Below are 15,972 nucleotides of genomic sequence, written 5' to 3' on the forward strand. Positions count from 1 at the left end.
TGATCTATTGGGTGTAATCTTTCAGTTCCATCCAGGAGGAGGAGGAAGAAATTTTCTTTTTGCATTGCACACTTGGTTTCTCTTGCTTCTTACTATATGTCTTTTTTCTTCATGGGGGTTAGGCACCTTGCTGTGACAAGCTTTATACTTGCCGCTTGTGTCATGATAACAATGAAGATCATCAACTAGATCGCTTTAAAGTGAAGGAAGTGCAGTGCATAAACTGTGAAAAAATTCAACATGTAAGATTTTATGACATTTTTATTTGCTTTTTAAAAACTGTATTAAGGTGCTTTGAAAACATTTAATCAAAAGTGTTATAAATAAGACTTCTTTAACTTCTAGAATAAGCAGTATCTTTGGTTTAAGTGTTTCAAACTTGTAAAAATAAACTGTATATACTTGAACATAAGTTGTAGATATTCCATTGGTAACTCAAAATGTTTTGGTTAGTTTATTGCAGTTTTTAATTATGTGTCTTTTTTAGGCCCAACAGACTTGTGAAGAATGTAGCACATTGTTTGGAGAATATTATTGTGATATATGCCATTTGTTTGACAAAGATAAGAAGCAGTATCACTGTGAAAACTGTGGAATTTGTAGGTACTGTATGTAAAACGTTCTTATCTAATTGCCTCTAATGTATATGCAATAATTGTTTTTAAAATCAACTTTATTTAGGTGTAATTTACATCTGATAAAATACATTCATTTTAAGTGTCCAATTCAGTGAGTTTTTATAAATACCGGTATCTCTTTTACTATCAGCACAATCAAGCTATAGAACATATCTATTCTAAAAAGTTTATTCATACCTTGTTAATAATTTAATTTATCCATCAATTATTGTATAGCTTTTTAGAATTTTACCTTTGGAATATGAAAGATGTTTTGTGTAAAGTGTTTTATGGGCAACTGAGGTAGAGAATTGGGATAAATTTTTCCTTTGTAAAAATTAGGATTTAAAAAATTATCAAATACAGGGTAATTTTATAAAAATTGGAAAAAACAGAAAAGTAGAAATAATAAAAATAAAATAACCTACAGCCTAACTGCAGACAAGCTACTGTTGACATGTCGGTGTATAAGGAATTATTTTCTTTCTTAAAAAAACTCAAGTATTTTAGATGTATTTTAAAGCATGTATGTAAAGTGTGTCTAAAGTACAGTACAGTGAATAAGCCCCTGAGTTTAGGAAAGGTGTGTAACCAATACTGTCAAAGCCCAAGGTGTTCCATGTTCAGTCCTTTCTTCTTGTCCCTGCTGGAGGTAATCACTGTCTTAAATATTTTAAATCACTTTCCTGCCTTTTTTTTTTTTTTTTAATATAATTTGTTTTTAAGGAAGGATAACCAACCTACCAAAATATACAGAAATTATAAGCAAATGACTTTATGAATTTTAACAAATGAACATACCTTTGTAACCACTACCCAGATCAAGAAACAGAACATTCATAGCACCTTCATAGCTTCCTGTGTGCCCCCTTCAAATTAATACACTTCCCCAAAGGTAACCAGTATGCTGACTTTTGGAAGTTTTTAATAAATTGAATCATACAGTATATGTTCTTTTGTGTTTTATATGTTTTAAGGCCATGTCTTTCAGTGGTCACATACTTAAAATTATTACATTTTCCTGTATGATTGACCCATTTATTATTATATAATGTGTCTTTTTATCTTTAGTAATATTTCCTGCCCTAGGCTCTACTGTATCTGTATCAGCTTTCTTTTGATGAGTTTTTGCATGTATATCCTTTTCCATGTAAACATTTTTGTACACTTACATTTAAGGCATGTGCCTTGTAAAACAGCATATAGTTGAGCTTTAACTTTTCAATCCAGTTAGATAAAACTGTCTTTTACTTGGAGTATGTAGTTTGTTTTTTATTAATGTAGTTAGGATATATTTGTGTTTCAGTCTACAATTTTGGTAGTTTCTATTGCCTTATTATTTGTCTTTTTTTCCTCTCCTTTCTTGTCTTCTTTGGATTAATCCGCTGCTCTCCTATTTTGCTTTTATTCTCTATAGGCTTGTTAGTTATACATTTTTCCATTATTTTCTTAGTGGTTATCCTAGAAATTATAACATACATCATTGGCTTACTAGAATAATATGTTTATCACTTCTTGGATAATGTTAGGACCTTAAACACTAAGCGTCTTTATATATAGTGCTATTGTTGTTATATATTTACCGTTTCTATTGCCCTTCTTTCCTATAAGTCTCCAGCATTGTCTTTGGAGTTAGTTTTCTTCTGCTTGAAGAACTGTCTTTAGTATTTCTTTTAGTGAGGTCCTGCTGATGATACATTCTCTCAGTTTTTTTTTTTTTTTTGTTTCTGAAAAATGTCTTCTTTTGCCTTCATTTTTGAATATTTTTGCTGGGTGTAGAATTCTAAGTTTACAGGTGTTGGTTCCCCCTGACCTTCCAACAGTTTAAAGATATTCTGGTTCCATGGTTTCTGTTTAAAAATATCACCTCTCTGGCGGGCGCCTGTAGTCCCAGCTACTCGGGAGGCTGAGGCAGGAGAATGGCGTAAACCCGGGAGGCGGAGCTTGCAGTGAGCTGAGATCCGGCCACTGCACACCAGCCTGGGCGACAGAGCGAGACTCTGTCTCAAAAAAAAAAAAAAAAAATTTCACCTCTCAGGATTATTATTGCTTCTTTGAAAGTAAAGTGTCTTTTATCCTCCTCTTGCTGTTTTTTAAGTTGTTAGCATTTTTTCCATGTGTCCAGGTTTGATTGAGTGTAATATTTATCTGGCTTGGGGTTTGTAGCATTTCTTGAATCTGTGGCTTGATGTCTTCTGTCAATTTTGGAATATTTTTGACCAGTTTCTGTTCAGATAATGTTTCTTTACCATTTTCCCACCTCTTCTAAGACTCCATTCCATAGATCTTTTTACTACATCCCATATCTCTTTTTTTTTTACATGTATTTCTCCTACTTTGATTTTCTTTATGCTTAAATTGGACACTTTCCACGGATTATCTTCCAGGTCTCTATTCTGCTGTGTTGAATCTGCTGTTAAGCCTACCAAGTTATCTATTTATTTATTTATTTATCTATGAAATTTATATCGAATCTTCATTCTTGTTATTTTCCAGTTGTCAGGTGAAATTCTTTACCTTTTTTTTCTTTGAATGTATTGATCACATAATTTAAAGGGCTGTGCCTTATGACTCTAATATCTTGATTACCTATGGGTAGGTTTTGTTTTCTCTTTTTTCCCCGTTGGTGTTTGGTTCTGCCTTTTGACATGCTTGATTTTTTTTTTTTTAGTTGATTGTTGGACATAATATGTAAAAATTTGTTAAGCTCTGGAAGCTATTTTTTTTTTCCAGAGAGAATTTATTTTTCTTTCAGAAGGTAGTTAATGTAGGGATGGATAACCTTAATCCAATTTAGCATTGATATGATTAGAGTCTAATTTTTGTTTTTTTTGTATGTCCTGTTCTATTTTGTTTTTTCTTTTTCCCCCTTTATTCTTATGCTCCTAGGACTTGGTCCCTTGGAGATCTTGACTTAAAGCTAGGGTTGCTTACCAGGCCCATCTCTTTTGTGGTGGAACCTGGACTCCAAATTTTGGCCCCCTAGCATAGGAATACTTTCAGAGGATTTACTCAGTTTCTTAGGCTCTTACCTGTTGCTCTCTGTTTCTTAGCTTGTCACAACACAGTTTAGGGTCTAAAAATCTTTCAAGGAAGAAAGAAGTAGAGACTATTGACTTTGCCTCAGTGTATTTCCTTTCTCTCTGATATCTTTGCCCTTCAAGCACTTAGTTGTGCTTTACTACTTGTAAACAACTTGTTTGTTTTCTTTAAATTGAGTTTTTCTAGTTCTCAGTAAGAGTTTTAGTCCTATAGAAGCTACTTCGTCATTGTGGAAGTAGAAGGTATAATATATGTTTCGTTTTGCTTATTTTAAAAATCATATATATGGCCTTTCTTTTTTTTTTTTTGAGACGGAGTCTTGCTCTGTCGCCTGGGCTGGAGTGCAGTGGCTGGATCTGAGCTCCCTGCAAGCTCCGCCTCCCGGGTTTACGCCATTCTCCTGCCTCAGCCTCCCGTGTAGCTGGGACTACAGGCGCCCGCCACCATGCCCGGCTAATTTTTTTTGTATTTTTAGTAGAGACGGGGTTTCACCGTGTTAGCCAGGATGGTCTCGATCTCCTGACCTCGTGATCCACCCATCTCGGCCTCCCAAAGTGCTAGGATTATAGGCTTGAGCCACCGCGCCCGGCTATATGGCCTTTCTTGCTTTTTTTTTTTTTTTTTTTTAAACTGAGCCCTGTTTCTAAGAGTCATCCTATTTGATTAATTAACTCTAATTAATTTTCACTTTTGTAGTGTTATTTTGTATATCACATCTACACATAGCTTCTAATTACCATACACAACCAAGAAAATCATACCCTCTTTTATTAGTTGATTTATTGACTTTCAAGTTATTGTTACTGCAAAGTACACATCTCATGCTACATGGTAAATATTAAACTTCATGAGATCATGGTATTTTCATATTTTAAATTTCTATACCTGGGGGTGCTTTATGTCAGGGTCCCCAGTGCTTGGGGCGTGGATTCTGGTGCATGCCCTGTTAGGAACTGAGCTACACAGCAGCGGGTGAGTGGTGGGTGATCGAGCATTGCTGTCTGAGCTCTGCTTCCTGTCACATCAGTGGTGGCATTAGATTCTCATGCTCCTGTCACATCAGTGGTGGCATTAGATTCTCATGGGAGCACAAACCCTATTGTGAACTGTGTATGCAAGGTATCTAGGTTGTGTCTCCTTATGAGAATCTAATGCCTGATTATCTGAGGTGGAACAGTTTCATCCCGAAACCATCCCCCAACCTCGGTCCATGGAAAAATTGTCTTCCATGAAACCAGTCCCTGGTGCCAAAAAGGTTGGTGACCACTGCCTTATATACAGTAGGTGCACAGTAATGTGTAGGCAGTATATCTTTGGCAGTGTTTTCAGTATTATGATAACCCTGAATATACTAGAAAAATTAGTCATTACTATTTACTATTTAAGTATAATGGATTCTTTTTATTTTAGAAAATATTTTAAAGCCCTTTTATGAATAATATGCAGACGAAAGAATAAAGGGTAGTGAAAAACAACTTCATTGGAAATTTTACTAAGAATTTGAACACTACAAACCCAAATTTTAATTCCATGTATTTCAAGTTGAAGATAATGTGTGCTCAAATATGTCAGTGTCCTTTGTAACTGCAGTTGACCCTTGAACAATGTGGGGGTTAAGGGCACCAACTGCCAGCTCAGTTGAAAATCTGAGTGTAACTTTCAACTCCCCACAACTTAACTACTAATAGCCTGCTACTGACTGAAAGTCTTACCAATAATACAAACAGTGAATTAATACATATTTTGTATGTTACATGTATTATATGTTATATACTATATTCTTACAATAAACTAGAGAAAAATATTAGGATAATCATAAGGATAAAATATGTTAACTGTTCATAAAGTGGAAATGGATCATCATAAAGGTCTTCATCCTTCTTCATGTTGAGTAGGCTGAAAAGAGGAAGAAGGGAGATTGGCTTTGCTATCTCAGGGGTGACAGAGGTAGAAGAAAATCTGCTTATAAGTAGGCTTGTGTACTTCAAATTTATGTTGTTCAAGGGTCAACTGTATTTACTTGTCAGTTGTCATGCTTGAATCTGGCACGTGTGCATCATGTAAATAACTGATTCTAGATTTTAGACACATTTCTGATAGGTTCTAGCTTGTAATTACTTCTGGTTCTTCTTGTATTTGCATCATCAGAATGCAATACTAATTCCAGATCTCAGATACACAACTAATAAGTGTTGGCTTATCATTACTTCTGTACATACATTACCAAATTCAAATCCATTTGAGAAGTTTGAGAGTCATAATTTGGTTGAAGAAAAGATGACTTTCTTCATAATTGCATGCTTTGTAATTGCAAAACGTTTTGATGAATTTTTTTCATTTTTACATCATCTGTTTCCTTCTAAGTACTTTTACGTATGTACCTGCTTTCAACGTTTGTCCACTTACGAACCATATTAAGTAAAGTTTGGTGTACAAACATCATAAAAGATGGAAGAATATTACACACATCCTTTTAGCAAAATAGGATGGTCCAGGTTTTTGTCATGAAATAATGTAATTTGAAATCCTTCCTAGTAAATGACTAAGTGAAGATACCATTTTTTTTTTTTTTTTAATTTTTTTTTTTGAGTCTTGCTCTGTCACCCACACTGGAGCGCAGTGGCGTAATGTTGGCTCACTGCAACCTCCGCCTCTTGGGTTCAAGCAGTTCTCCTGCCTCAGCCTCCCGAGTAGCTGGGATTACAGGCACTCGCCACCATGCCTGGTTAATTTTTGTATGTTTAGTAGGGATGGCGCTTCACTCTGTTAGCCAGGATGGTCTTGATCTCCTGACCTCGTGATCCGTCCGCCTTGGCCTCCCAAAGTGCTGGAATTACAGGCGTGAGCCACTGCGCCCGGCCACCATATTTTCTTTTTGTCCTTAGAGATATATTGTTCATTCCTTTTTTTCAGTGAGACCGTTCATATAGTACATCATCTGAAAATCGTAATCTGATTTATTTCTTATAGGATTGATTTCACCATCATTATATTCACCATCACCAGAGCACTGGTTCTCAACTGGGGACAGTTTTTTCCTAGGTGATATCTGGCAATGCCTGGAGACATTTTCAGCTGTTGTAACCAGGGGGTGAGGGGTAGTGGATGCTAATGATATCTACTGGATAGAGACCAGGGATGCTACTAAACATCCTATAATGTGCAAGATACTTTCCTGCCACAAAGTATTATCTGGTTCAAAATGTAAATATTGCCTAGGTGGAGAACCTTCTAGTCTAGAGTGGTTATCTGCCTTTTTGCATTTATCTTCTACTTCATCTAAAATTTCCTGTCTTTTTTTTTCTATTTGTGAAAAATGAAAAATTCTGATTTCTCAACTGTGTTCAAGGAGAACTACAAAGAAGGTATCTGCAGACTCTTTAATGCCTTCTGGAAAGATGATGTAATACTTTGAGCAGTATGGAAAGAAAACTGAAGGATTATGCATTAGTGATTATTTCATGTCGTTCTTTCGTGTTTCCACATGAAAGGTCTTTCTACCATGCTTTGCATTTTAGTCTTCTTGTTAGGATAGTTGGGAACAATTGATAATTAATGTGAAAGGATTCCTAGGTTACTGAAATACCAAAATTAGGAAAAATAAGATTATTAAGGTACCATAATGTATCAGATTTATAAAAGCGTTCAATGGACCCATATGGTAATTGCAAACAGAATAGAATGAGTTTATTCTATTAAATAAAAAGCAGATTTTCTTCCTTGGAAGATTTCTAAAGAAAGAATAAATGTCATAATATATTCATCTTTAAAACAATTGATTAAAAAAAGAACTAGACCAGGGTACAGAGTGGATATTGTTTAAAAAAGGCTTTTGCAGTCATAAAGATTTGTTAAATGCTGAGTTTAATTAAAATCCCTTCTCAGAACTTTCTTTTTTTGAGACAGAGTTTTGCTCTTGTTGTCCAGGCTGGAGTAAAACGGCACTATCTTGGCTCACTGAAACCTCTGCCTTCTGGGTTCAAGAGATTCTCCTGCCTCAAGCATCCCGAGTAGCTGGGATTACAGGCATGTGCCACCACGCCTGGCAAATTTTGTATTTTTCATAGAGATGGGGTTTCTCCATGTTGGTCAGGCTGGTCTTGAACTCCCTACCTCAGGTGATCCTCCCACCTTGGCCTCCGGAAGTGCTGGGATTACAGGCATGAGCCACTGCATCAGGCCTTTTCAGAACTTTTAACTTGTTAATTGTACAGTGCAAATATCCAAGTGTATTGTTTCTAATAACTATTTGATTATAGAATCCTTTTCATGTTCAGTGGAACATAATTAGGAGATGTTTAATGTATAGAATAAGAGAATTTTCAAATAGAAAAGTTGTTTTATATTTTATGTTACTGGGTATTATTATGTGACTCAGGTTATAGACAAATAATTATGTTCACTTCAAGTAGGTATTTTAGGAGGCATTTTATCTTTTGTCATTGTTCGAAAATATTTGAAATGTTTATTTTCTGCAGTTACTTTTAATGAGTGCATATGGCATACTAAAAAATTACCCTCGAGGATTTTTGAGTTCTTTTGGTTTTTAAAAAATCTGCCAAAAGATATTGGAAGCAAAATTGATTGAGATTGACAAATACTGTCTTTAGTCAAATGATATATGATCATCAATAATGACTATTGTTTTTTAAATAATAAAAATATTAAAAGAGCTGGGCATGGTGACTCACACCTCTAATCCTAGCAGTTTGGGAGGCCGAGGCAGGCGGACCACCTGAGGTTGGGAGTTTGAGACCAGCCTGACCAACATGGAAAAACCCTGTCTCTACTAAAAATACAAAATTAGCCGGGCGTGGTGGTGTATGTCTGTAATCCCAGCTATTCGGGAGGCTGAGGCAGGAGAATCGCTTGAAACTGGGAGGCGGAGGTTGCAGTGAGCCAAAATCGTGCCATTGCACTCCAGCCTGGGCAACAAGAGCAAAACTCTGTCTAATATATATATAATATACATATATTTTATTATATATAATATATATAAAATATGTATTATATATTTTGTTATATATATTATATATCAATTTCAAATATATATATTAAGCAACTGGTTAGAGTTGAAAACTCTTTATCCTTTCATGGTAACTTTAAAAAAAATCATGTTATTTGAATGTATTAATTCCTGTATTTTTGTCTGAAAATCAGTCTTTTTGGAGCTGTACGTACTTGATAGTCTTTTGCACCAAGTCTTTTTTGGGAATTAAACATTTTTGTCTTAGGTATATCGTGAAAGTTTGTCACTGCTTTTAGTTCATTAAATAAATCTATAAGGCAAGGATGAATAGATCTTCTTGGCATAGCTCTCCTACTAAAATTTCTACTCTTGACCCTGTTGCTTCATCTAAGATATATGTGACTCTCATCTGGAGGTGTGGGCTTGAAAAATTGCTGTTCATCCTTAGGCAAGAATCACTGTAAGCAAATCAAGTGCTTCTTACAGAGTTTAATTGTGTATTATTCCTGATTTACATTTTAAAATATCTTGATTATAGTTACAGATTATCTTTGGACTGTGGCTATGTTTCTCTAAGACTGACGTGCCCTAAAGATGGGGTTTAGTTTTCGGTAAATACGAGCAAACGTCTGGTCTTAATTTTTTGGTAATGGACATATGTCCTTACTGTAATGTACAAGAATGAGCTTTTTAAAAAGTGAGGAAATAACCGGTTTCTCATTGTTATTAAGCACCAGAGATTATTATAAGACAGATTTGCGTAGCAGAAGTGGTTGCTGTGTTCTGATTATCCTTATTTTTATTGACATGTATTAGATGTACATATTTTTGGACTACATGTGGTAATTCAGTGCATTCATATAATCAAATCAGGGTAATTGGGTTATCCATTACCTTAAATATTTATTGTTTTTTGAGAAAGGGTCTTGCTCTGTTGCCCAGGCTAGAGTGCAATGGCACGATCATGTCTCACTGCAGCCTCGACCTCCCAGGTTTATGTGATTCTCCCACCTCAGCCTCCTGGGTAGCTGGGACTATAGGCATGTGCCACCATGCCCAGCTAATTTTTTGTGGAGATGGGGTTTCCCCATGTTGCCCAGGCTTAAAAATTTATACTAGAAACATTTGAATTCTCTTTTAGCTAGTTTGAAATGTATAATCAATTAATGTAAACCATAGTCACCCTACTGATCCATCAAACACCAGGGCTTGTTTCTTCTAAGTGTATATTTGTATCCATTAATCAACCTTTCTTCATCCCCTCCTCCGCCCCATCCTTCCTACCCTTGTTGGCTTCTGGTATCTTCCAGCCTAGTCTCTATCTTCATGACATCCAGTTTTTGGCTCCCACATATGATTGAGAAGTTGTGATATTTGTCTTCCTGTGATTGGCTTGTTTCACTTAATGTAATGACCCATCCTATCCATGTTGCTGTAAATGACAGGATTTCATTCTTTTTAATGGCTGAATAATATACCATAATGTACATATACCATATTTTCTTTATCCATTCATCCACTGATGGATACTAAGGTTGATTCCATATTTTGACTATTGTGAATAGTGCTGCAGTAAAACATGGGAGTGCAGATACCCTTTGATATACTGATTTCCCCTTAGATATGTACTTGTAGTGGACTTGCTAGATCATATAGTGCTCTATGTTTAGTCTTTTTGAGGAATCTCCATACAGATTGCCACAGTGGCTGTATTAATTTATATTTCCACAAATAGTATACAAGGGTTCCACTTTCTCTGTATCCTCACCAGCATCTGTTATTCCCTGTCTTTTATGATATAAGCCATTCTAACTGGGATGTGATGATACCTCATTGTGGTTTTGACTTCGTTTCTCTGATGATAGTGATGTTGAGTATTTTCTCATGTACCTGTTGGTCATTTGTTTGTCTTTTGAGAAATGACTGCACCAGGTCTTTGGACTATTTTTAAATCAGATTATTTATTTTTTTGTTATTAAGTTGTCTGAGCTTTTTATATATTCTGGTTATTAATTCCTTGTCAGGTAGATAGTTTGCAAATAGTTTCTCTCATTCTGTGGGTTGTCTCTTCACTTTGTTGTTTGTTTCTGTGCTGTGCAGAAGCTTTTTAGCTTGATGTAATTCTGTCTTGTCTATTTTTGTTTCCGTTGTGTGTGCTTTTGAGATCTTACACAAAAAATCTTTGCAAGATCAGTGTCCTGGAGAGTTTCCCCAGTGTTTTTTTTCACACGTTTTATAATTTCAGGTCTTAGGTTTTTAAGTCTTTAATCCATTTTGATTTGATTTCTCTGTATGGTGAGAGATAGGCATCTAGTTTCATTCTTCTACATGTGTTTATCCTGTTTTTTTTCTGCACCATTTATTGAAGAGATTGTCCTTTTTCCATTGTACATTTTTAGCACCTTTCTTGAATATGAGTTAGCTGTAAATGCATACATTTATATGTGGGTTCTCTGTTCTATATAATTGGCCTGTTTGTCTCTTTTTATGCCAGTACCATGCTGATTTGGTTACAATAGCTTTGTAGTATATTTTGAAGTTAGGTAGTGTGAAATGTCTCCAGTTTTGTTTTTTTTTCTCAGGATTGCTTTGACTATCAGGGTCTTTTGTGGCTCCGTATAAACTTTAGGATTTCTTTTCTTTCTCTTCCTTCTCTTCCTTCCTTCCTTTCTTATAATTCAGCAGTGAAGCCATCAGGTTGTGGACTTTTCTTTGATGTGAAACGTTTTGTCATGGCTCCAATCTCATTACTTGTTACTGGCTTATTGAGGTTTTCTGTTTTTTTGTGGTTCAATCTTGGAAGGTTGGATGTGTCCAGGAATTTATCTATTCTAGGTTTTCCAATTTGTGGTCATATAATTGTTCGTAATAGTATCTATCTTTGTATTTCTGTGATATGAGTTCTTATGTCTTCTCTTTTGTTTCTGGTTTTCTTTTCATCATAGTCTATTAAATTTGTTTTGATTTTATCTTTTCCAAAACACCAGCTTTTGTTTTATTGGTCTTTTGTATTGTGTTTTTAATCTCACTGTCATTTTTTTTCTGCTCTGCTCTTTATTATTTCTTTCCTCTTACCAATTTTGAGTTTGTGAAGTCTGTCCCGGGGGTAATCCAGTCATCTTTATTTTTCTTCTGTGCACGTCTTTCCTTTTTTTTTTTTTTTTTTTTTTAATGGCTGCTTTTAAGATTTTTTCTTTGTCTCTGGTTTTGACAATTAGATTATGACGTTCCATTGTATAGTTTTCTTCATGTTGCTTGTGCTTAGGGTTTGTTGAGCCTTTTGAATCCATTGGTTTATAGTTTTTTTCATTAATTTCAGGAAAATTTTGGCTATTACTATTTCAGAAGTTTTTTCAGTCCTCCCCTTCCCCTGCTTCCTACCTTAGGGATCTGCAATTGCATGTGTTAAAAGAAAAACTTAAGACAAATTAAACTTAACAGACTTTAATTGAGCAAAGAATGATTTGCAAGTTGGGTAGCCCCAAAATGATAATAGGTTCAGACCAACATTGGCTCTGCCATGTGGTCAGAGAGGATTTATGGACAGAAAAAGGAAAGTGACAGACAGAAAATGAGTAAGGTACGGAAACAACTGGATTGGTTACAGCTCAGCATTTGCCTTATTTGAACACAGTTTGAACAGAGGACTGCCTGTGATTGGCTGAAACTTGGTGATTGATTGGTACAAGAGTAGGTTACTATATGTAAACACATCCGGTTAGGTTACAGAACAAAGCCTTTAGGATGAACTTAAAATATGTAAGAGGCAGTGTTAGGCTCAACTGAACACATGTGTATTAGGTTGCTTGAAGTTGTCTCACAGCTTACTCATGCTCTGTCATTAAAAAAAAAATTCCGTTTTCTTCCTATTTCATTTCCCATAGTTTCTGTTACTGTGCCTTCAAGTTGACTAACCTTTTTGTTAGCAATATCAAACTTGCCATTAATTTCATCAGTGTATTTTTAAATCTCAGACCTTGTAGTTTTTATGTCTAGAAGTTTGATTTGGGTCTTTAAACATATTTTCCATATTTTACTGCTTTTTAAATGTAATGGTATACAGTTATAATAACTTTTAATGCCCTCTATTTTAACATATCTGTCAGTTCTGGGTTGATGGGTTGATTATTCTTCTCATTTTGGTTGTGTTTTTCTGCCTCCTTGCTGCCTGGTTATTGTGGGTTGGATATCAGATACGAGTTTTTCTTTTTCTTTTTTTTTTTTAACCATGTTTAGTGCTGGATATTTTTGTATTCCTATAAATCTTCTTGAGCTTTGTTTTGGGATGCAGTTAAGTTGCTTGGAAACAGTTTAGACTGTTGGTTTCTCTAGACTCTCTCAGCTCATCATTTCAATCATGATGTCAGTTAGAGTTCATTTACTTTGTTTGTTGTCTCTCACAGATCACTCTGTGTTGTTGCTTGATGTTCAGTGAAACTGCTGTTTCATGTATTCTGTCTTTTGTCATTATTGTTTCAGATGGGAGGGTAGATCTGATCTTGGGTTATTCTATCTTTGGCAGTAGTGGAAACTTCCCTGCGGGGTTTTACTTATGGAGTTTGACAGGCTATTCTAACGTTCATTTGTAAGAGAAAATTCACAATAGCTGAGTAAAGTTTGAAGGAAGGACAACGAAGAGTGGATTGCCATTCCATATATCAAAACATGATAAATCTATAGTAATTCAAATAGTTTACTATTTGTGCCAGAACAGACAAATAGATAAATGGACAAACATAGAGTGTGTGTGTGTGTGTGTGTATACACAGACAAATATTTATACATATGAATTTATGGCAAAAGTGACATTTCAAATCAGGAAAGGGTAGTGTTAAGATAGTTGATTATCCATTCAGAAACCAAAAATTGACTCTTCAAACTGTATTCATTAGAATATGGATTTAGCATCTTGTGACAGAAACCCAAAGTAATGGTGGTTCAAGAAAGGCAGAAGTTCATTTCTCATGGAAAAGTCTGAGTTTTGTAGCTAAACAGGAACTCCGGCTTTTCTTGTTTTTTTGCCTTGTCATCCACAAGGTATTTTCTTGTCTCTGTAGTCTAAAATGCTTCATATTCTGGTCTGTAGAAAGGCTACAGTTACGTGAAGGGAAGGCATATTTTTCCTCTTAAGGGCACAGTGCAGAATTTTCATGTATCTCTTCTGTTCCCAACCTCCAGGTATGTTGGAAAATAGTCTTTATTCAGGACAGTTCTGAATAGCTCATTGCCTAGCTAAATGTCCTATTATTGTAGAAGTGGAGAATAGAAATTTAGGGACAAGTAGCAATCTAACCTTGGCATACGTAACAAATTTCAAATGGATTAAAGAAAAATATAAAAATGAAAAGCTGTAAGTACTAGAAGCATACATAGGAGAGTCTGTTTATGATCTATAGGTTATAAAAGTCTTTGCTAAACGAGGCAGAAAGCATAAGCTATACAGGAAAATATTGATGGCTTTTTACTACATAGTAATCAAAAATGACCATATGACAAAGTTAAGAGAAATCACAGACCAGAAAAGTAAATATAAATATGCAAACAAAAATTGATATTCGTGATATGTAAATATAATATATGCAAATGAAAATATTGATATTCATTATATAAATGAAAAAACTAATATTCACGATATATTTTTTACCTGTAAATTGGTTAAAAACAAATACTTTAGTAGAAAAATGGACAGAGCATATGAACAATCTACAGAGAAATCCAAGTAGTTCATAAACATTAATGTACATTCCCTGTCTCATAATTTGCGAAATGCAAATTAAAATGACATCTTTTGTTTGTCTATTTAATACAAGTACCATTGTTAGCCAAAGTGTGGGGAACATGGTTACTCTCATGCAGTGTTGGTGGAAGTATAAATTGGTACTGTCTATTTGGAGGTCAGTTTGGCAGTATCACAATGTTGCAATATCTTCTGACTCAGTAGTTTCACTTCTAGGAATCTTGTAAAAAAATAACATGTGAACTAAGTGATGTCTGGACAAGGATGTTTATTGTATCATTGTAGCAATTAAAGATCATAAATTATATCAATGAGGGAATATTTAAAAAAATTAGTATACATCCATGCCATTAATGTAGCTATTAAAAAGAATGACCAGGTACCCCTCTGAGACGAAGCTTCCAGAGGAACGATCAGGCAGTAACATTTGCTGTTCAGCAATATTCACTATTCTGCAGTCTCTGCTGCTGATACCCAGGCAAATAGGGTCTGGAGTGGACCTCCAGCAAACTCCAACAGACCTGCAGCTGAGGGTCCTGACTGTTAGAAGGAAAACTAACAAACAGAAAGGACATCCACACCAAAACCCCTTCTGTACATCACCATCATCAAAGACCAAAGGTAGATAAAACCACAAAGATGGGGAAAAAACAGAGCAGAAAAGCTGAAAATTCTAAAAATCAGAGCACCTCTCCCCCTCCAAAGGAACACAGTTCCTCACCAGCAATGGAAAAAAGCTGGACAGAGAATGACTTTGACGAGTTGAGAGAAGAGGGCTTCAGACGATCAAACTTCTCCAAGCTAAAGGAGGAAGTTTGAACCCATCGCAAAGAAGCTAAAAACCTTGAAAAAACATTAGACGAATGGCTGACTAGAATAACCAATGTAGAGAATTCCTTAAATGACCTGATGGAGCTGAAAACCATGGCACAAGAACTACGTGACGAATGCAAAAGCTTCAGTAACCAATTCAATCAACTGGAAGAAAGGGTATCAGTGATTGAAGATCAAATGAATGAAATGAAGGAAGAAGAGAAGTTTAGAGAAAAAAGAGTAAAAAGAAATGAACAAAGCCTCCAAGAAATACGGGACTATGTGAAAAGGCCATATCTATGACTGATTGGTGTACCTGAAAGTGACAGGAAGAATGGAACCAAGTCGGGAAGCACTCTGCAGGATATTATCCAGGAGAACTTCCCCAACCTAGCAAGGTATGCTGACATTCAAATTCAGGAAATACAGAGAACGCCACAAAGATTCTCCTCGAGAAGAGCAACTCCAAGACTCAACAATTGTCAGATTCACCAAAGTTGAAATGAAGGAAAAAATGTTAAGGGCAGCCAGAGAGAAAGGTTGGGTTACCCACAAAGGGAGGCCCATCAGACTAACAGCGGATCTCACGGCAGAAACTCTCTAAGCCAGAAGAGAGTGGGGGCCAATATTCAACATTCTTAAAGAAAAGAATTTTCAACCCAGAATTTCATATCCAGCCAAGGTAAGCTTCATAAGTGAAGGAAAAATAAAATCCTTTACAGACAAGCAAATGCTGAGAGATTTTGTCACCACCAGGCCTGCCCTACAAGAGCTCCTGAAGGAAGCGCTAAACA

At 35.5% G+C, this 15,972-nt stretch overlaps 1 protein-coding gene across 4 annotated transcripts in view; it reads left to right on the forward strand.

Annotated features, from left to right (window-relative positions):
* The window catches only part of RCHY1 (ring finger and CHY zinc finger domain containing 1), a 41,519-nt gene that overhangs the window by 4,901 nt on the left and 20,646 nt on the right, over nt 1-15,972 (forward strand). For 2 of the 4 annotated variants that reach the window (XM_005555044.4, XM_005555045.5), the window contains exons 2-3: nt 123-242; nt 488-603. The exons of the other annotated variants lie outside the window; for them this stretch is intronic. In XM_005555044.4, coding sequence (XP_005555101.1) covers nt 123-242; nt 488-603 — 236 coding nt within the window. The remainder of the gene's footprint in view (nt 1-122; nt 243-487; nt 604-15,972) is intronic. 4 annotated transcript variants of the gene reach the window in all.

This window comes from Macaca fascicularis, chromosome 5, assembly GCF_037993035.2.
Source record: "Macaca fascicularis isolate 582-1 chromosome 5, T2T-MFA8v1.1".
Classification (NCBI taxonomy): domain Eukaryota; kingdom Metazoa; phylum Chordata; class Mammalia; order Primates; family Cercopithecidae; genus Macaca; species Macaca fascicularis.